This window comes from Neolamprologus brichardi, chromosome 4 (genome assembly GCF_056152115.1).
Source record: "Neolamprologus brichardi isolate AB-2024 chromosome 4, ASM5615211v1, whole genome shotgun sequence".
In the NCBI taxonomy this organism is placed as follows: Eukaryota; Metazoa; Chordata; class Actinopteri; order Cichliformes; family Cichlidae; genus Neolamprologus; species Neolamprologus brichardi.
Window position 1 is genome coordinate 21,673,393 of NC_142107.1, and position 20,558 is coordinate 21,693,950.

The following is a 20,558-nucleotide window of genomic DNA, read 5'->3' on the forward strand; positions in this document are numbered from 1 at the left end:
TCTTATACCTGCACTGATCTGCTCCATCTTAGTTCTGAATCACACAGATAGATGAGGGGAAGTGACACAGTTTATGCTGTTCTTCACCCCATGTGACAATATTCTATAGGTTCCTTGAGAGGTACTATAGTTAATGTTGAAGTGAAGTGTTAATTTATGCTTTACTTTTTTACTAATACTAAAAAATTTGTACATTTGACTTATGCTGTGTCCTGATTACTACATAATAATGACGTTACTGGAAGATTGGTGTGAAAAATGAAGGCTATTCAGATTTAAAACCACAAAGGGAGTGATATTAAAAAAACTCTCAAAACCTGACAAACTTGTGTTTGAAACATGCAGTTTTATTCTATATGATAATGAATAATGTGGAGTTTTTTCATCTTTGGATCAGCTTACTTGTGTGAGAAGAGTTTCATACAGATAAACTACCTAAATTCAAAATGTCACTCTTGCCTCCAGAGGAGAGCATTCACTCTTGTGTGAAAATCAAAGTTACATTTTACAGCCATAACACTGAAAATGAAAATGTTTAGTAATGTTCAGAAACGGAAGTCACATTAAAGAAATTAGTTTTTTTTTTAATTATTATTTTTTAATAGACTATTATCTTGCAATAAATCATGTGTTAACAAGCTGTATTTCACATATTAATTAAATGATATTCAGTGGATGCTGTTTACAGGTCTGAGGTTTGAATCTGTATCAGATTAAATAAAGGAAGAATGTCATGCTGAACAAGACTTTAACCAAAATTACACTGCAATTGCACAATTTCTTCTTGTAATGTTTTGTTTCTTACCAAAAAAGGATCCTTTCCTTTTGATTCTTTTACACAAGTAAATGAGATACTTCTGTCTTAAATGTTGACTCATGGGAGGAGAAATCACTTGTGGGTAAACCAAAAGTCAGACTGTCTTCATGGCAAAAGTACATTTATGTAAAGAAATTTCTTATATTTGAAGGTCAAGGCTACTTTCAAAAGCAATATGATTCAAAAACACAATTAACAGTTAGTGACTATTCAGAAATTATGAGAATCCAAATCACCGTGTACTGGTTTCAGGCATGTCAGATATGTTGACTGATAATAATTTTATTAATGAATGTTGTTGATTTCTGGAATCATGATCTACATGACATGAATTCATCTTGGGTGAACAAACATTAATCTTTTGTTGATTTTTTTTTATTATTTAAATAGGAGAAAAACACATTTTTATGGTTTTCTGATTAATGCACTCAATGATCAATGCTTTAAAAACTCCTGGGAGACCCTGAAGAGCTGCTCTGCTTATTCCCAGATGAACTTCAAAGGCAAATCACCAAGTTTCTCCTGAAGGAGTTGATCCACTCTTTCACTCTGTGCAACACTCAGTGTGTTCTTCCAGTCTCCAATCTGACCTGTAATAAAGACAAAAACACAACACCTGATATCCCTGATGTCACATTTTTCTGCACAGCAGCTGCAGGTCTGTTATGTCACCTTTGCGCAGGAATTTTCCACTGAACCTCTCTGGCAGAAGATGCTGATAATTTGCTTTCGAGTCATTCTTCATGTTCTGAAATTTAGCTTTTTCCACAACTTGACTCATGGCGGCTTCAGTCAGGTTTTTCCCTAAGAAGTTGCAGATCTTCTTCACTGATCCTTTCAGGTCCTGAAAGAAAAGCAGGAACACAACAGAAAGAGAACCTTAAACTCTGCCAGATATTTTATTTGAGTTTCCTTAGGAACAACAAAAGTGTGAAGAAACATCTTACCAAAATCATTTCCTCGTAGGTCAGGAAGAGGATGTTGTACTGGTCTCTGTTTAAATACCACTCCCTGACGTGGTCAAACCAGGATGACGATGCAACTGTATAGTGGCATAATGCATCCAGTTATTTGGCATTCTGACTTAATTGAGTTCACATACAACCCACATGTCACAAGAAGAGCTCAAGTGTAAGCTCTGTAGTTACCTACAGCATGACTGTAGGCATGATCAGTCCCCCATGCTAATCATGCAGTGGTAGTGTGCCTCCGAATGTAGTACAGATTTTGCCAATGTGCTCAATCCACACACACACACACACACACACACACACACACACACACACAAAACTGGCGTTGGTGCTAAATACTAGCACAGCACCACAAAATCACTGGGTACTAAAGTGGAAGCACTGTTGCCACACACTGAAACCTTCAGGTCACAGAAACCAAAGTCTTTCAAGTATGTAGAGCTGCAAGAGCTGTGAGATGAATCACATGACAGAAAAGATAAAATGTTTAGCAACAGATTTTTTTATACATTTTAAACTGTACCTTTTAAAACATGGATTACTGCATGGGCATAGAGTGCACATGACCTTCCTGCTGGTGCATGCCAAGAAAAACAGGTGTTTTGACACATTTGTCATATTAACTCAGTAAATATTAACTCAGAATAAACACCCTCTCTCATAGTCCACTAAATCTGAATCCAGGATTTGGAATTTAAACTTTAATGAATCAGTAATGTTTCTCCAAAAAAATTCTAGAACAGAGATAACACTTTACATAGCACATTTTTCAAAGCACAGGAGCGGGAGGAGTGGCAGCCATTTGTTCATCTCTAGCTTATCAAGTGTTACTCTGAGCCTTGCACAGTCTGCGGTGCAAGGCCCATGATAATCTATCAATAATTCTACCTTGACAATTCTTAAACATTTATGTGAATAAAGGTATGATAGGATTAGAGAATCAATTCAGTTCTATTTGTATTGTCACCTGAAGGCAAATTATGCTGATTTGACCGCAAGACAAAATGTGTTCACAAATAAATGAAATCTGCAAAGTGTTTTGCAACGTCACAACCCAAAGAATTAGAGTATCACTGGTTTAAATTTACAGCTTGTACTGCATTTACAAAGAATAATAACACAAAATGTAACAAATAAATAAAAATACACACACACACACACATATATATATATATATATATACATATATATATATATATATATATATATATATATATATATATATATATATATATATATATGGATAGATAGATAGATAGATAGATAGAGATATAGAGAGATATAGTGTGTTTTGTGGATCGAAAGTGAGGAAACTTACAGTTTCCTGTTATGTACCACTCAAAAAACTGGTCAAAGCTTTCGGGAGTTTCCAGGTCTGCCAGGGCTTTGCTGAAGTGATAAAAAGACACCACGTTGTCCTTTGGATTCCTCATCAAATACACGATCTGATAAATATTTAAAAAAAAAAAAACAGTTTGTTACTTAAATGTAAAAATATAAAGTCATTAGTTTAAAAGAAAAATAATTTTAAAAATTTATTTCAAATAATTGTTTTTAAATATATTTTAAAGGCTCTATTTTTTATAGCTCTTTTTCTCCTATTTCTACTTGATTTGATGAACCTCTTAGTCTGCAATGACCTCATCGTAAGAAAGGAAAAGGACAAAAAAATGTTACATTTTTGTGATTTATATCGTTATCAGGACGATAGAATTCTTATATCGGGATATGAGATTTTGGTCATATTGCACAGCCCTATTTAAGACTGCCTCTTTCTTCAAGAAGAATTGAGCTTCTATAAAGTACTGACTTTTGCCTTCTTCTCTTTCACTCCTGGAGGCATGATATGTTCAGGGAGATGCGAGGTGAAGAGTCGTGGAGAGGGAAGAAGAGTGTATTCAGCTGTCTTGTACTCCAGCCACGGCATCCTCTCCGAGTTGGTTGAATATTTATTCTGATTCCCATCCAGTTCGTAGATTGAAATGATGATCTGCTGAGCCCATACAGTGCCTGATGTGGGGAAAACGTTAGAGATGATCAGTGGATCAGTCTGGCCAGCACAAAACTGCAAATATAAATAATGTGTAAGATTTTTCACCAACCTGACTTTGGATAAGTGACAAGGAAGACATCGCTGTCTTTTATTTCAAAACTCTCAAGAGAGTCTATGTACTCTGGAGTTGTAAGACCGACCGCAAAATTGAAGTTTTTGTGCTTGAAAATACGATGATCTCTCATCTGCTCCATACTGGTTCTACATAAGACAGATAAAAAATATACACAGGAACAAAAAATCTGTGAGTCACATGGTGGAGAGGTTTGTTTGTCCCAGGGTCCCCGGGGCTACATTGTTGGGGGTCTTTTTGACCCCTGATAGGTTTTCCCATGGCAAATTGATGCTGGGTGAGCAGTGTTGGGGAGTAAGGGAATACATGGGGAATACTCTGATTTTGATTGCTGGAAACCCAGACAAAACGTGCAATAAGAGTGTAATGTAAGCGTCCTGTTAATGTTGTTGGCGTCAGTTACACAATGGACCCAGAGCCAGAATAACAGGGCCAGCAGTGAACGGGCATGAATGGTTTTCTTACTTGGAAATTAAAACACCACTTCATAAAAAGAATGGGATGGGCGAAACCTCAGTATCTTTGATGTATTATTGCTGAGTGATTTTTATTACAATTACTGAATGCAACTCGCCACCAAGTTAACATTGTTAGCTGGCGTTAGTTCATAGACTGCAGACTGTTAGGCCATTTCTAAATACTCAAGTACGCCAGTCCTCGTGTTCTTGCTAGTCCAGACTTCGTAAGTTTACACGGGAGTGCTCCCGAGAACGCAGTGCGATCGTTCTACAGCAGTGTACTTGATGGCATCACACCTCCAGAGTTTTTAATGCCATCCTCTCTTAATTTAACTGTGATTAATATTTGCAATGGAAATTATACATGACAAAAAAAATTACACATGATGTAGTAGATTTAAGAAAAAAAAGATAATTTAAAAAAAGAAGCACTTTGGCAAAATTCGCTTTTACGTATCATCTGTTTCATAATGTCTAATAAGCTTCATTCAGTTGAGCACAATCCCTCCATGACAGAAACACAAGCTTAACCTCTCTGAATAAACATAGTGCACATGTACGCCTAATTACAAATCAGAATATAATCTGATCAGATTATCTCCACATTGTAACATACTGTTTTTAGACTTGATGGATAGCATTAGCAACGTGCTAGCTGCAAATAATCATGTGCAGTTCCACATGATTATCAACAGAGAAAAAGAAAACATATTACTGATACAGAAATAGTTTTCTATACGAGATCACTGCAAAAAGTGCAGCCTTGCCTAATGTGTCCACCATACTGTTCCTCATTTTATATTAAGATTTTGAAAAAATCTAGTTAGTATTGATATGGCGAGTGGCCTTCAGTAATAGTAAAAAAAAAAAATCACATAGCAATAGTACATTCATGTAGTTGTAAAAAACATAACGATAAATCAAATCACTTTTATTGTCACATCACAAGTGCAGGTACACTGGTACAGTACATGCGAGTGAAATTCTTGTGTGCGAGCTTCACAAGCAACAGAGGTGTGCAAAAAATACAATAACATAAAAGAAGCAAAATATAAGAATGGCTAAATCTGAGAGTAATAAATATATGTACAATATAAGAGTGTATGCATTACTGCATGTGTATACTAAATATGTTTTTCTACATGTGTGTCTGTGTGTGTATACATATTTTACAAATTAAATAGAGTAAACAATAAATAAAATATATTTATTTATTTAGAGAGTGAGCAGAGCTTTCAGCTGCTCTGCTCCCAGGCTGTGGAACTCTCTGCCCCCAGAAATAAGAAACATTGGTTCTCTCCCACAGTTTAAATCCCAACTCAAAACTCATCTGTTCAAATCTGCATATTCATTGTGAATCCACTGTTTGTTCATTTTATCTTGTGCTTTTATTTTATTGTTCTTATTCTGCCATTGTTTTACTAAGTGTTTTATCCTATTGTAAAGTGTCCTTGGGTGACTTGAAAGGCGCTCATAAATAAAATGTATTATTATTATTATTATTATTATTATTATTATTATTATTATTATTGTGACAATGTTGCCCCTATACATTTAAGGACAAAATTCAATGACCGCCACCTGCTGGATGGTGAGTGCAGAGGGCCGTGTAATTGTTGAGCTGGACAAAGAGAACACCTTTGCTGATGCAATGTCAGTCTTCTTTGGTTCATTCTATGTATTGAACCTGGAATACCAGGAGTCAGTGTGTGCAACATTGGAGCTAATTCAGAGGTATGTTTGAACAGTTAGCTAATAGTAATAGATGATGAATAAATTATCCCTAAGTAACTCATTATTAAACATCACAACTCAATGTTAATATTTATTATGGCATGTTCCCTGAAGAGGGAACAAAATGTACCTCCAGGGTTGAGACAAGCAGAAAGACTGGGACCACTGTGAAGCGAAAGGTTGTTCACATTAACCCTCATGTCACAACTTTCCTCCAGCGGCATACTGAATTTGAGTGGAAAACTTCAAATTAGGTAACTGTTGTTGCCATTTTAGTGAATTTCTTAAGTGACCAATGTGTTGTTACCTGTGTCTCCACAGATGATCCATGGCCCATGCTTTCTGGACATTTACACGAGTCGAACAACAATGAAGACAAGCTCTCTCGCCGTCTTGCAAGAAGCTGTCTCTGTCCAATAGGTTTTTTGAGTGCAACAGTTTTGATTTTTTGCCTTCTTTTACCCGTTTGTTAAAAATTATTTCAGCTACTTACACTTTAATTGTCACATGTATTGGCTCACCCTACAAATCAATGAACTCAGTCCGCAAAGCAATGTCAGGGTTCAGTGCAGGTCAGTCAAGTTCCTTCACACCACACACGCTCATCCATGTCCTTGTGGACCCTGCTTTGTGCATTGATTTGGTAGTGTGAGCCAGTATTTTGTATAAGTGTATATAAAGTGTATATAAAGGCAGACGTGTGGGGCTTGATATTATATTCATTACAATTTAGTTTATTTGTAAGGTGCCAACTTCACATTGTAGGTTTAAGACCCTACAAAATATAACTAAGAAAACCCAACACTTGAGCATATGTTGTCTGGCATGATATGGATATGACATAATATCGTTATTGTTTGTACAACCATCTGAGAAAATATATGGATTACATAGTTTAGTAGAAACAAGTGCTTCTTTAATGAAAATATGTTTTCAGTTCTTTTCAGTTTTTGATTTTGGAAATGTGTATTTCTGCAGAGAAAAATCAGAACAGAAATAAAAAGTGGTGTGAAGCACATGAACTATATTTTGTGTGTGTGTGTGTCTCTATCTATCTATCTCAATCAATCGATAGTGTGTGTGTGTGTTTTTATATAAAAATACATATAAATGAATAAATGATACATTTTGTTTATACAATACAATTTTTTTGGAACCCTCCAGTCTCTTACAGTATGTTACTGTTTCCTGAAATTACGGTAAATTACGACCTGTTAAACAGTAAATGACCGCCTGTAGGAACACGGTATCCTCTAGCAGAGATGAATATTTTTGGTACTGATGATGATAAGTTACTGGTAAATATATTGCAGTTTATTACCTTGCAGCGGGCTTACAGTGACATACCGTGAATAAACGGTAGTCAGTGTTGGGAAGGTTACTTTTGAAATGTATTCCACTACAGATTACAGAATACATGCCCCAAAATGTATTTTGTAACGTATTCCATTACGTTACTCAATGAGAGTAAAGTATTCTGAATACTTTGGATTACTTAATATATTATCATGCTTTTTTACAACTAATGAATGTCCTGTTCCTGTGTGATTCATTACTATTACTGAAGGCTACTCGCAGGCTACTCAATAGCAACTACATTTTTAAATCTTAATATAAAATGAGTAACAGTAGGTGGACATTAGGTAAGGCTGCACTTTTTGCAGCGATCTTCTATAGAAAACTATTCCGCGCGTATTTAAAATAGGTCCGCGGCTCCGAACCGTAGTAAAGGGACCTCTGGCTAACACGTCGGTTTCCGTGTCAGGCTCATAGCCGAAAACTAGCTTTACTTTGTTGTCTTGGTCAACTTTGCTGGCGAGAGACAGAGAGAGGCGTTGAAAGGCTGCTCCAGCGGAACTTATTGTTTCGGAGGAAAACAGGAACACGGTGTACACTCGAGTCTTAATAGCTTATTTAGAGCTGGGCTCGTCAGACACTCATTTTTGGCTGCAGTGGTTATTATTATATTTACATGCTTCCAGCTCCCGTTTCTGCTCGATGACAACTCTACTTTTCCACTCGCCTTTTTCTCCCTCCCTCGCTCATAGATACATAACGTGTATGGCAGTCCATTCTCCCTGCAGCACGGACTACACTGCCCATGAGGCTACATTCTTTAGGGCTATGCCTGTAACACTCTGCTATTGCCTTCATATTAAATCATTTAAAAAAATATTTCTTCACGTCATTATGAGACTCGAGATTGAGACACGGGCATTTGAGCCTCTTAATGCGTGTTTTGTTTGGTTTCCACCTAGCGATCGGTTGGAACAGACATGCAGTTATTCTAGTAACGATCAGTGCACGAAGCGTGGCTTCGGAACTGGCGTTACAGACGGAAAGCGAGCGGAGCCGGGATGAGAAAAAGAATCGAGAGGAAAAACACTCACAGTTGCTGAATCAGGCGGAGACTGACGTCGGCAAGGTTTCGGAGCTCCTGACATGAAGAGAACGATGTCTGAGCGGCGAACAGGTGGGTGGCGTCTCTCTTTTAAATCCGGCCCCGTGATCAGCTGATCACCAGCTGACAACTATAAGGAGGAGATCATAAACCTGAAAAGAAATTTAACTGGTAAGAAAATCATTCAACAGTCCAAAGCATTCTCATATTGCTGACCTGATCTCAAAGGAGATCCTAAGCTTTTTTTAATAAATCAGTCTTTTTGCAAAATATTGAACAGTTTTAACCATGTTAAACACAATTTAGTAACTCAGTTAAAACCACTATGACTCACTAAAGCACATGTGTGCAGTGACAGCCAGGTTGTGTCAGAGGTTGATAAACAACAAAGCATCAAAACAGTCTGATAATACATGTAAACAAATTCTCAAGACAGAAAAGTACAAAAAGAAATTCACAAAACACATTTTTACTGAACCTGCATTACTTTTAGAACCAGTTTAACAGTAGAAAGGTAAGTGTTGTATTACCTGGGTGTTTGCAGCAAGACCAATAGAGTGAATGTCCCGTACACCTCTTATCATTGACATGCGCATGCTCTGAGCCTCCACAATCCTCCACAACATTTCCACAGCATTATTTGCTGAAAAGATCATATGGAGAGCCCAAAGTGCTGTTTTCTCTCTGATATTGTTAGACCTTCATTCAGAGAGTCACAGATCTCCAACTCTGGCCCCGATTAACTTTATTAATTATTTTGAATTAAATATGGTACACTGATAGCAGAGGGAGGGGGCAAGTTTTGAACTAGCTCAAGAAACTGTGTCAAATCTGCTCAATTAACAGTTCGTTGATGGAAAGAAAATGTATTGGCATCTCTGCCCAGTCTGGAAGGCAGCCATGCTGACATTGAATAAATGTCACAACCTGGCTCATGACTTATGACATTTTTTCAGTTGACCAAACTGTCATCAGGCTCTGGTATTTCATCAATTTCAGAAAAGGAAGTGAAGAAACAAACAAGGGTGAACGGTGTCCTTAACACACCGACTAGAATTTTGGTCACTTGCATAATACGGTTTGAGTAAGTTTACATGACAGTGCTGAACCAACTTTTTTCATTTTAGGGTTGAAAGTAATTTATATCAAAGTTTCTCATTAAGGACCCGTGAGGGCCTGTAAATGGGGGACGATACAGAGATCCCACAACTGGCAAAAAGGCTGAAACTTGGTCCCCACAACAAAACTGACAGCTGGCAATCCCAGCTACAAGCAATCAAAGTCTAAATCCATTTACAAACTCAACCAAGTTTTTAGGTGGCTCGGAATAAACCCCTTTATTTTTTTATTACAGCCAAGGGCCAACGCACACTATGTCAAAACCCAAGCTCATTAGGGCTGAAACCTATGTTTTCTTTCAGACAAAATCAGCCATGGCAGACCTTCTTCCCAGTCTCTACTAAGCTTTATGCAATTGGTACGCAAAAGAGACTTTAGCATCTGGTGAAACCTTTCCAGAGCACCCTGGCTTTGGGCATGGTATCTTGATTACCAATTATGGTTTATGTGCAGGGTTTTCAAAACTTCGGCGAACATGTGAGATGAAAAATGTGAACTCTGATCACTCACACCGAAATAAACTGAGTTAGAGCTGTCACCACTGCCTTGCTCGTCATTGACCTCAGTGGATATCCAGCAGGAATTTTGGTACTTTGACACATCACTGCAAGAAGATACTTATTTCCAGATGTTGAGGGCAGCAAAAGACCCACACAGTATAGAACAAGATGTTCAAAAGGTTCCATTATCAGAAGAATAAGTTGTAATGGTGCTAGCTTAATGGTTTGATGAGCTTATACAAAGGAAAAGGGAGGGTGGTCAAACCCCTCCCACTACTGAGGAGGCAGTCACCTGTGTCAGACTCCTTCGACAAGGGCAGCACACTATATAGGTTCACTATATAGGAGTCATAGTCTCCTGAATCACTCAGAATTTTAACTGGGACTTTATCCCCACTTCCCACCAAGAAAACAAAAACATCCCTAATAAGAGGATTATAGCATTCCAAACAGCAGGAATTAACAAAACATCATCAGGCATTTTGCACATGTAACTCATGTAACAGGAGCAGAGGCCTGCAACCTTGGAATTCTGCCTTCCAGTGACCTTTCATGACAGTAATTGCAGGCATTAGTTTTTATTAGACTTTTATCAAGCTTAGAATCGAATTTAAATGAACGAACCTTACCCGACCTTGAGTGATTACCCACAACAACCGAACCAGAACCTCTCCTCACACTGTCTGCTGTCTTTACTTTGCAGGCTGGAATATTACTCTTATGGAAGAGTGCAAACTCATCTGCCGGTGTTCCAGATTAACTGGTGTCACAGATTAACTGGTAACGGTCAAACAGATGTGTAGTAGACAACAAACCAGGAAATAAACAGTTAATATTTCATCTGTGACATTTGTCAGGTTCATTTAAACACACTCCGTCAGTCCTATTGCTCCTGACCAAGTTGTGTCAACAAGCTCCAGCTGTGTCCAAGTGCCATAGCCTACAGCCAAATTAACATCTGACTTGCATCTGCACCTGGCTCTATCACCACGTTTTAATTCCCGTTTCATGCAAAATAAATTTTTAACTTTTAATGTTCTAGGTTACTGCATCTTGCAAATAGGCCTTTAAATTAAATTAAATGGTACTGAGTATTTATTTTTGGCCTACATCAGTAAAAAATGACAAATTATATACATAAAGTTCTAAAATCGCTACTCCTAATGTTCATGATTATTTAAAAAATATTTTTTCCATAACAAAGAATTATGTCATAAACAAATATTATGCATTAATATTTGACTAGTGTTGTAACATCACATCTGATTAGCGTAGTCTGCTGTTTCTTTTCTCTGGAAATAAACACTTGGGGTCAAAAAAGATAATATAGATCGACACAGCTGGAGAGAGCTGGTAGTTATATTCAGTATATGTAACTTATACCCACATAGCAAGCATGTCTGGTCTGGATTTGGTATCAGGCCAGTACTGCTGGTTGACTTCTGGCATGATAAGACGTATTTCATCCAGATATGGGCCAGGCCTGGCATAGATGGCACTGTTTATGTGATCGCATGCCACATCTGGCCCGATTGTGGTTTGGGTTTTGTGGCCCAGGCTCATAGAAAACAGCTCTGGCCCGGATCTGGCATCAAGCTGGCACTTCTGACTGACCGGTGTCATGGCAGGGTGTATGTCAACCAGATGTGGGCCAGGTCTGGCAATGATGGCACTACTATTTTCCTATTTTAGTTAGAAGAGCCAAGTGCCACGTTGCAATACTATACTGCTATAGTAGCCAATGTTTCAAATGCAGATTTGACAGGTTTGTGAGTGTACACTTTATCCAAAACCTAGTGACGATTTACTCATGCTTACCTCTGAGTGGCTGCAGTTTAGGCAGTAGAGCAGGTCACCTGCTGATCTGAAGGTTAGTGGTTTGATTCCTGGCTCCTCCAGTCTGTAAGAGTGGAGCTGTGTCCCAATCCAGCGACCACACGCTTCGTAGTGCGCGTTTGTAGATCGATTATGTCACAGCGACGCGCCGAAGGGAGTCCCAATTCGAAGTGTACTCCAAATGCGATCGACAAACGCACAGTTAATTTTCCCAAATTTGAAGGGCGGGTCCGGTGTGTAGACTCCGTGGTCCTGTGTATCCCAGTATTCCTAGTGTGGCGGTGGGTGTGGATATTTCTTTGGGAAAAAAGGAGGAGCGGCCGAAGAGTAAACTTTCAAAAGTTAGTACTGAATATGATGTCACTTATTAGGAGTGCAACGATACACAAAATTCACGGTTCGGTTCGGTTCGATACTTTGGTGTCACGGTTCGATATTTTTTCGATACAAAAAAAATGTTCATGCTTTTTTAATTTTTCATTTAATAAAATTATAAATATATTTTAACTCAAAAGTACAGTTTTTAAATTCAATGTTGCTGAAACAACAAAGTAATAAAAAAATTAATCTGATTGAGGAATCACTCATCTTTGGAAAAGAGAGTTTATTACAGAAAAATGTCTCTTTCCAAAATAAAAGCTATACTATACGCTTCTTCTGGGCTATATTCTCAGCAGCATATTAAACATATCAGGTCCCCATAAGGAGAATCATGTGCTAACGGCTGTCTAAATGACTCGGGTAAAGTTTGTAGCATGCGTGCTTGTTGTTTTTGTCTGCTTCAACTTGTCTTTGCACTAGGATGATGTCAGAGTAAATGTGCAGTCTTATTCGCTGTGTTCCCACTAGTGCTGTCAGCGTTAATCTCGTTGAAATGACATTAACGCCACAACACGGCAAATCTCCATTAACGAGCTACCACGGATCGCCCTGTGCGTGGGCCTGGACGGCCAACACATTAACGAGCTAACTGCGCTAACGCACTAGTTCTCACCAATGTACCTGAGCATTGCGTGGCACATCCGACATACTGTTTTACTTTTGTCCATGACGCGCTTACCTTCAGGGTCATATGTCACATGAAGACCAAAATAGTTCCAAACGTCAGATGTGAATGAGGGTGGGGGAGGTTCAATTTGCCATGTGGCAAGGAGAGCTTAACTTCTGTCTCGCTAGCTTGCACTGCGCTCAGTGAATCTGCGTTCGACTACTCCGCCTAGGCTGCACTGTCGAGCGCAGATCCACTGAGCGCTCAACACAGTCAGAAGGAAAGTTGATAAAATAAATTTAAAATTTTGTATTGTTCGATACATATGCGTACCGAACCGAAATCACGGTTGATCCGTAATCCGAACTGATCCCACTCCACGGTTCGGTACGCACGTGATCCGAAGATTCGAAAAAGAAAAAAGTATGTGTATGGTGCGCGTGGTGGGTCTGTCAAGCGATAGTGGGTCTGTCAGCGCTAGCGGTCCAAGTGGAGGAGCAGAGTTTTCTGTATTTAAGCAGCCCTTTGCTGCCCAGTCCGACCGGACTAAAGCTATTACAAAAGCTACTGGGGTGTTTAGCTGCAGATGTGAGGCGGTATTCCGTTGTGCAAAACAAGGGGTTTAAACTATGACGAACGTACTTGAGCCACGCTATGATATCCCGTAGCGCGTCCACTTTAGTGGCAAGATTGTTCCAAGCATGTATGAGCAGGAAAAGATTTAAGTTATGGCTGAACTGTCCCAGGCATCTTCTGTTGCCCTAACTACTACAAATGGGTGGATCTCCAGGGCAACGGAAAGATACGTGACCGTGACAGCTCATTATATCACAGCGGAGTGCGATATAATGAGCGGTATGTATTATTGTAGGGTCTAAATTACAATATAAAGCGCCTTAAGGCAACTGTTTTTGTGATTTGGCGCTTTATAAATAAAATTGAATTGAATTGAGTGGTAGATACAAAGCCCTATATTGCCCTATGTTGTACCATTTTTATTTATTTTTTAATAATTGCGTGGAATGAGTCTTCAGTAGAGTGTTTTTAACAGGCAAAAAAAAAAAAAAATACTTCAATAAGTGAATAAGTAAATGTTAAAATTGTGTCTTTGTTTCTTTTTTTGCTGATCCGAAAATTGATCTGATCCATGAGTTAAAACCGTGCTACGATCCGAACTGTGAGATTTTTGATCCGTTGCACCACTACATATAAACATATACATGTTTGCAGGATGGCATTTACTGTAGACTGTACTTAACACTCGAACAAAACTAAGAGTCTAATATTGCTCCTAATGTGGCTGTAATAATTTGTATTATTAGTGTTTATTTATTAGTATTTTTAGGAGCAGAATGTTCAGTGCCTTTTTGGAGTGCATGGATGGGTTGAAAGTGTGAGCGTGGCACTAAAGCTTTGGCTCTATCCACCGAGTCTTCACAGAGTTCTAGAAATTAATACTAATACGACTAATTACTACTATTAATACTTTAGGAAGTTTAGGAAGATTTCTTTCTTTTTTTTTTCACCTAACACACCAAACCAAATATAACCTTAACATAAACCATGCCCACTCCTGTCACGTTTTCAAAGTGTGGCTGCTTTGCAAGGTACTCTTGGCAGCACATGTCAAATATTTAGTGCAGGTTACAGTAACAACAAGTCAATAATTATATCGATAAACATTTTCTACCTGCTGGTTTTGATTTTACCATTACCTTTTGGATTTTCACAATATGATAGTCACATAAGATGTGTTGGTGGCTCTGCACCTGCCCACAAGATGAGGACAATGTGCATGGATTGTTTACTGTTCTCTCATTCAAGTACATGCAACTTACATACATGAACCTCCAGTCTTTACACATGACTGCACCTGGCAACTGTCCTTTCTGAAATCCTGTCACTGGTTTTCAAAATAACAAGATAATGCTGCTGACTCTTGCTGTCGTATGCATTAAAACCTGGTTTACAGGTTACACCTGTGTCTTTGCAAATTTTGCTACTGGAAATTCTCCATTATATTATTACTTAATTGGATGTGCCCTTTGTGGCATCTCTTGTCCCCAGTTTGTTATTTTATTTATGTATTATTACAAAGGTTAGAGACCAATTGAGGTTTGTGTTAACTTTGCTCATCTTGTCTTTACAACAAAGTCAGTTCTTCAGTTGCGAAGCTGCCACAGGTCACTGCATTGTATAGCTGTTAGTGTGAGTTTAACAATTACAGAAAAAGATCAGTAAGCCAGTGATGAGGTGTATGCTTGGTTGAGTGAGCGGAAAGGCTTGAGTCCATCAGACAAGGAGCTTACTTACCATGCAGTGTGAAGAGGTGACATAATGTCGGTGCCTTATCTAAACTGGGCCACAAACAGCTGCCAAGAAATCCTGTGCTTCCTCTGAGTCACATGACCCAACAAAAACAGATGTTTTTACACCCTGAACTCCTCAAGGCTCTTAATATTATAAGGTAAAACAAAACTAAGCTCTGCTTAGTTCCTTAACTGTGCACTACAACGTGACCAGATGTTGCAGACCTTAGAAACCTATTGGGTTTGTATGCAGTAAACATCTCAGGCCATTTTATGGCTCATAAGCAAGTAGTTATAATTTAAATTCAATTCTACATCTTTTACATATATTCTGTGAAAAGTACACTGTACAATATGTAGGACCAGTTGTTGATCTCAATAAAATATTGTGCATGCAATGTTCCCACTAAGCTGCGCACGTGCGCAATTGCGCACTGTTGGCACGGTCTCTGCGCAGAGAAAATCTGCGTTGCGCACACCAAAAAATTCTAACCTGAATTGAAATTAAAGTAAATATGTGCCGACACCGGTGTTTTAGCTAGCAAAGCGGCGTGGCTGATGTGGAGTGAAGCCACATTAATGACAACGTGTACAACATTTGGAGATGTGAGCAGGACAGACGGAAGAAGTAACGGAAAAACTGTGGACTTTATACCAGTTTTTAAATTGTGTTGATAGGCCACGTAAAACCAGGGTTATGATAAAATATCTGCAATGTTTGGTTTTCTTCCTGAATATTATCGTTGTTTATATTTACTGCAGGAAGAAACGGTAAAAACGGCGTTTTATAAGGAAAACGCTTAAAAGCACTCTCCACCTGTGAGCAAAGACGAAAACAAAACACCCCCACCCTTTCCCATTGGTCGAAAAATGTACCATGTCGACCAATCAAAACATGGAATTTAGTTGTTAAGAAACGGGAGGAAGTTTTAGGAGTGACGGCGGTGTTTTGAGATGTGAGAGATTTGCAACGTTTAGCACAAGTCTTGTGTAGTTAGTGTGTAGTGTATTCAGTAGTTTTGTTGTGTGTGTCAGAACAATGAGGCGACAGTGATACATCTCCTGTTGTCAGGCCTGCAGGTATCAGGCTGTTGTTCTCCTTCATCTCATAGTGGACAGAAATTATTTTTGGAGTGGCACAAATAATTTGTGTGGCATCAAATTTGATGCAGAACAGCTGATTGTTCTGTAAATAGTTTGAAATGTTTGTTTAAAAAACCGCATTGGCTACATATTTAGGTAAACAGCTGCAAAAATCTTTGTTGTTTGCAAAACTCAGTAACTTTTTTGAACAAGTAACCATATAATTAACTGCCCAGCATTGGTCATTATATACTGTATGTTGCAGACAGAGAGTTACAGGACTCTCTCCCAGACCACAGACTCATAATACAAGTCAGAGCTTTATTTTTAAAAAAGAAGAAGAAGAAATTTGTGTTTTCAAAATTGGAGTTCAAGTTATTTTTGCTTCCAATAGTGTTAACATACTACACAGGTCATGAACAAGATTTTTTTTTTTTAAATTTTCATTGTAAGTGGGCTAAAGCAGTTAATTAAAAGTAGTCTAACAGAAATGTAAATGCTGTAATTTTATTATTTTAATAAACCATGTAACTTGGATGGATTCGACGCTGGCGTGACCACAGTGCACACGTCTGCTGTCGCTCACAGTGGTCCATGAGATCGCTCAGGGAGTTTGTGTGTTCGCTCAGACACATGAAAAATTAGAGGGAACATTGGTGATGACTATTACATTTATTAGATTGATTTCTATTACATCATACTGCCGATTCGCTGTGAATGAGTTACACTGTTTTATGACATTCCATACTGCTAAGTTATAAAGAGGATACTGTGTGCAGGGACTCAGGGACTTGTGTTTCTGATTGTAGAGAGAACAGAGCATAATGCACAAGAGCGTCTCCCCCACCTTTGTTGAAAGCAGAAAAACAGGGAGCCATGCATTATACTGCTGATTCATAAGAAATACTGTTTTCAGAGAATCATGGCCTTATTTGTCTGATTAGAAAAGAACAGAACGTACTGCACAGGAAGCCAAGGTCATAACTCAGGCTCACTGAGAGATAGAAAGTATGTGGATGTTTAGGCTTTTATGACTAGGTGGGGGCCACCAGAGGCTAAGAGTTTGAGTAACGGTCCGACGTTTTGAGATCTGCTGTGACCCTCTTTATACACATCTCCCATCCTGGATGTATTGCACATTGTGTTTGTATGAAATAATAAGAATTGTATGGATTAAAATAATTTTTGATCCTTCGTGTTCCCTTTCTCCTTCGTGTTCCCTTGCTCCCTTGCTTGGTGTGGTTTCTCTGTAGTATTTATATATCAGGAGTGAACGCAAAACCAACCAAACTTACCTGAATGAAGGTTTTAAAACAAAGCTCCTCAACCATACTAACTGATATCTCTGCTTAATTTAACCAGAGATTTTAACAACTTGTTCTGAGCATGAGGATTTCATCAGTAAGTTTGAAGAACAACAGCCCAGGATGTTGGAGTTCCTAAATGATCTTGAGCAGTCTGTAGTTCAGCTAGACAAGATGAGTAAGGGTTCAAAGATCTCCAGTGTGGCAGGCAGTTCAGCAGGGGCGATTGGTGGTGTGCTGTCCATTGTTGTCTTGGCGTTAATTCCTGTAACAGCAGGAACATTTCTAGCTTTGACAATGACTGGTGTTGGGCTGGGAATCACCAGTGGTCTTAACAGTGCTGTGACCACTGGAGCAGAGATGAAAGTTAATCATAAGCATCAAACAAAAGCTGGTGAAGTTTTCAAGAACTTCATGGAAGATGTACAGAGTCTTCAAGATTGTCTGCAGAACGTGACCAATCAACCAGTGTGTGGAATAGAAACACGTAAGCTAGAGATGGCTGTGGGAGTAAGCAGGATTGCATCTAAAGTTTGGACTGTTGGAAAGGGCACTTTTGATTTAGTTACTGATGCTGCCTCTGCTGCTAAAATGATCCCGAGTGCTGGTAAAGTTTTGGCTCAGGAAGGAAAAGCATTATGTAATGCAAGCAGGTTAGCCTCAGATATCCCAGATATTGGTGAGGCAGCTCTCAAAGGATCTCTTGCTCTCTCAAAGACATCAAGGGATGGGTTCATCGCTCTCAATGCTCTCTTCCTTGGCATGGATATTTTCTTCATCTACAGAGAAAGCACCAGTCTGGCAAAAGGCTGTGAGGCAAAAGTTTCCCAGGTCATCAGAGCCAGCGCTGCACTTTGGAGCTCAGAGATCAACTCATGGCAGAAGATTTGTGACTCTCTAAAGGAAGGTCTTTGAAAATCAGAGAAAAACAAAGGCATCCTGGAAAGTCCATTTTATCCTGAGAAAACAAGATAAATCTCCATAGAAACAGAAAGTATAATCTCTGAGTACAGAGATTATACTGCATTGTATGTACTAATGAAATTCCTTATTGTTTACTACAATTAATGAACGAGGGAAGTGAGATCAAATTTCATAATTCATTATGTTTTACCATATAAACAATTATTGTCTCAATTTTTTTTCTATTTTTAGCATTATGTTCTTAATTCATCTGATAATAAGAGACTGGATCATATTAATTGAATCACAGTGCTTAGAGTTGTGGTGAAGTTTTTTTTTTTTCCAAAAGCTGGAACCAGTTTTTTGTTTTTTTGTTTTTTTAAAGCTCTTTGATGGTTTGTGTAGCTTACTCAGTGTAGCCCTTTTAACTACAAACCTTTAAATAATGACTTATTTCATAGTCTAATCTTCAAATGCTTTATCCAAAACTGTCGAATCACCTGCATCTTTAGGGATTTGCTAGTTTAGCCTAGCTTTTAGCCTGGCCTTCAAAGCTACAAACAGCGTACATGTATTCCAAAATTGTTATTTCTAAAAGAGGCTGAGGATTAGCTAAACATCTGACATACTGAGCAGGAAAATGCAGGAGGAAAAGGTGAAGAAGCCATGCTGCTAGTGACTCTCTCTGAGCCTAGCTCTGCTGGAGGGTTCTTCCTGTTAAAAGTGATTTTTTTCTTCCCTCTGATGTCAAGTACTCACAGGTTGTCTGATTCTTAAGTTTTTCTCTCCATTACTTACCTTACAATATACTTACTACATTTTAACAAAAATATCTGTTCTTTCTAATCCTTACTGTTTCAAAAAAGAAAAGAAAAGAAAAAGAAAAGAAAAAGACTTGTTATTTGGTGTTTTTGGTGAAGATGTAGTAGATTTAGTTTAGATGCAGTTGTGAAGGAAAAAATGTAAAAAAAGAAAAAGAAAGAAAGAAAAAGCTTTTGATTGTACTAATATTATTTTATTATTACATTAACATACCCTTTACTTTTTCACTTTTACTCAAAGTACAGATGCATTTTTTGGAGTAGTAAAGTATTTTAGCACAAACATCTGTACTTCTGTTTAAGTAAAGAATATCTGTACTTTTGCCACCCCTGCCTGTGGATAGTCGTCCCTTCTCTCTCTGACTTTGAAGCTATCAGTCTCCCTCATTTATTCTGTGATTAATTTTAATTTTAACTTATAAATTTGTTTTATTTAAAGAGGTGTATTGTGTTCTTAATTTGTTGTAGTTTATTCTTGTACAAGTGCATAGTAAAAAGACAACATATAGATAAAACATATATGTTAATATGGATATAAACATGGATAATCTTTATCAATTGAATTACATTTTTCTCAAATTAAGACACAATTTGTTTGTAACAAAAAAAGTGGACAATAAAGTTGTTTTGACAACTGAATCTGAATCTCTTGTCTGTGTTTTTAATCTTCAGTGACTTATCTGAGAAAATAAGGAAACAGTAGATATATTAATCCTTTACTTCATCACCCTGCATCTAGAGAGCACACTGGTGAGTTTCCTGCTCCTGCTTCTCATTCTTTACAGACACCTTAAGCATTTTAGATCAGGAACCTTATTTGTTGTGTAACTGTCTCAAACCTCGAGCTGTTAGCACCGCTCTGATCACAGCTGGTTTAACAACATTGTTGCTGCTATTGGCTGGTGCCATCTTATCCACAGAACAATATGGGATAATGTCACTGATTCAGCGTTTGGATATTTACAGATTCAAATACATGCTTATGTATGTGAGCTTTTACGTGCAACAGCTTCACATTGTGGTCAGAGGGGGAATTACATCCATGCTGAAAATAACTAACACTGATTATTAGTGGGAAGAATTAAATGAGTTTATGCATGTCAGTGGAGGCTTTGTGAAACAGAAATGTAGTTTGTGGTTGAAGGGAGTAGTTATGCACTTTAAAAGAACCTCATTAAACATTAAAGC

The 20,558-nt window shown here is 38.1% G+C and overlaps 2 protein-coding genes across 2 annotated transcripts; one reads left to right on the forward strand and one right to left on the reverse strand.

Annotated features, from left to right (window-relative positions):
* Nucleotides 1–576: 576 nt before the first annotated feature.
* Nucleotides 577–8,603, reverse strand: LOC148103021 (amine sulfotransferase-like). Its single transcript, XM_087840053.1, has 7 exons — nt 8,497–8,603; nt 3,891–4,042; nt 3,599–3,798; nt 3,107–3,233; nt 1,765–1,859; nt 1,490–1,661; nt 577–1,407 (listed from the first exon to the last, which is right to left on the reverse strand). The coding sequence occupies exons 2-7, from the start codon at nt 4,033–4,035 to the stop codon at nt 1,298–1,300; spliced, it is 849 nt and encodes a 282-aa protein (XP_087696179.1). The 5' UTR covers nt 4,036–4,042; nt 8,497–8,603; the 3' UTR covers nt 577–1,297.
* LOC148103022 (apolipoprotein L3-like) lies at nt 8,561–18,621 on the forward strand. The gene is given in 2 exon segments (XM_087840428.1): nt 8,561–8,579; nt 17,705–18,621. Coding segments are annotated over 2 exon segments (936 nt in total).
* Nucleotides 18,622–20,558: the final 1,937 nt, after the last annotated feature.

Coding starts and splice junctions, on each gene's coding strand:
- LOC148103021 (XM_087840053.1), bottom strand. CDS start 4,035: ATGGAGCAGATGAGAGATCATCGTATTTTCAAGCACAAAAACTTCAAT. Junction 1,662..1,764: donor CCTACGAGGAAATGATTTTG/GTAAGATGTTTC, acceptor CTTTTCTTTCAG/GACCTGAAAGGATCAGTGAA. Junction 1,408..1,489: donor TGGAAAATTCCTGCGCAAAG/GTGACATAACAG, acceptor TCTTTATTACAG/GTCAGATTGGAGACTGGAAG.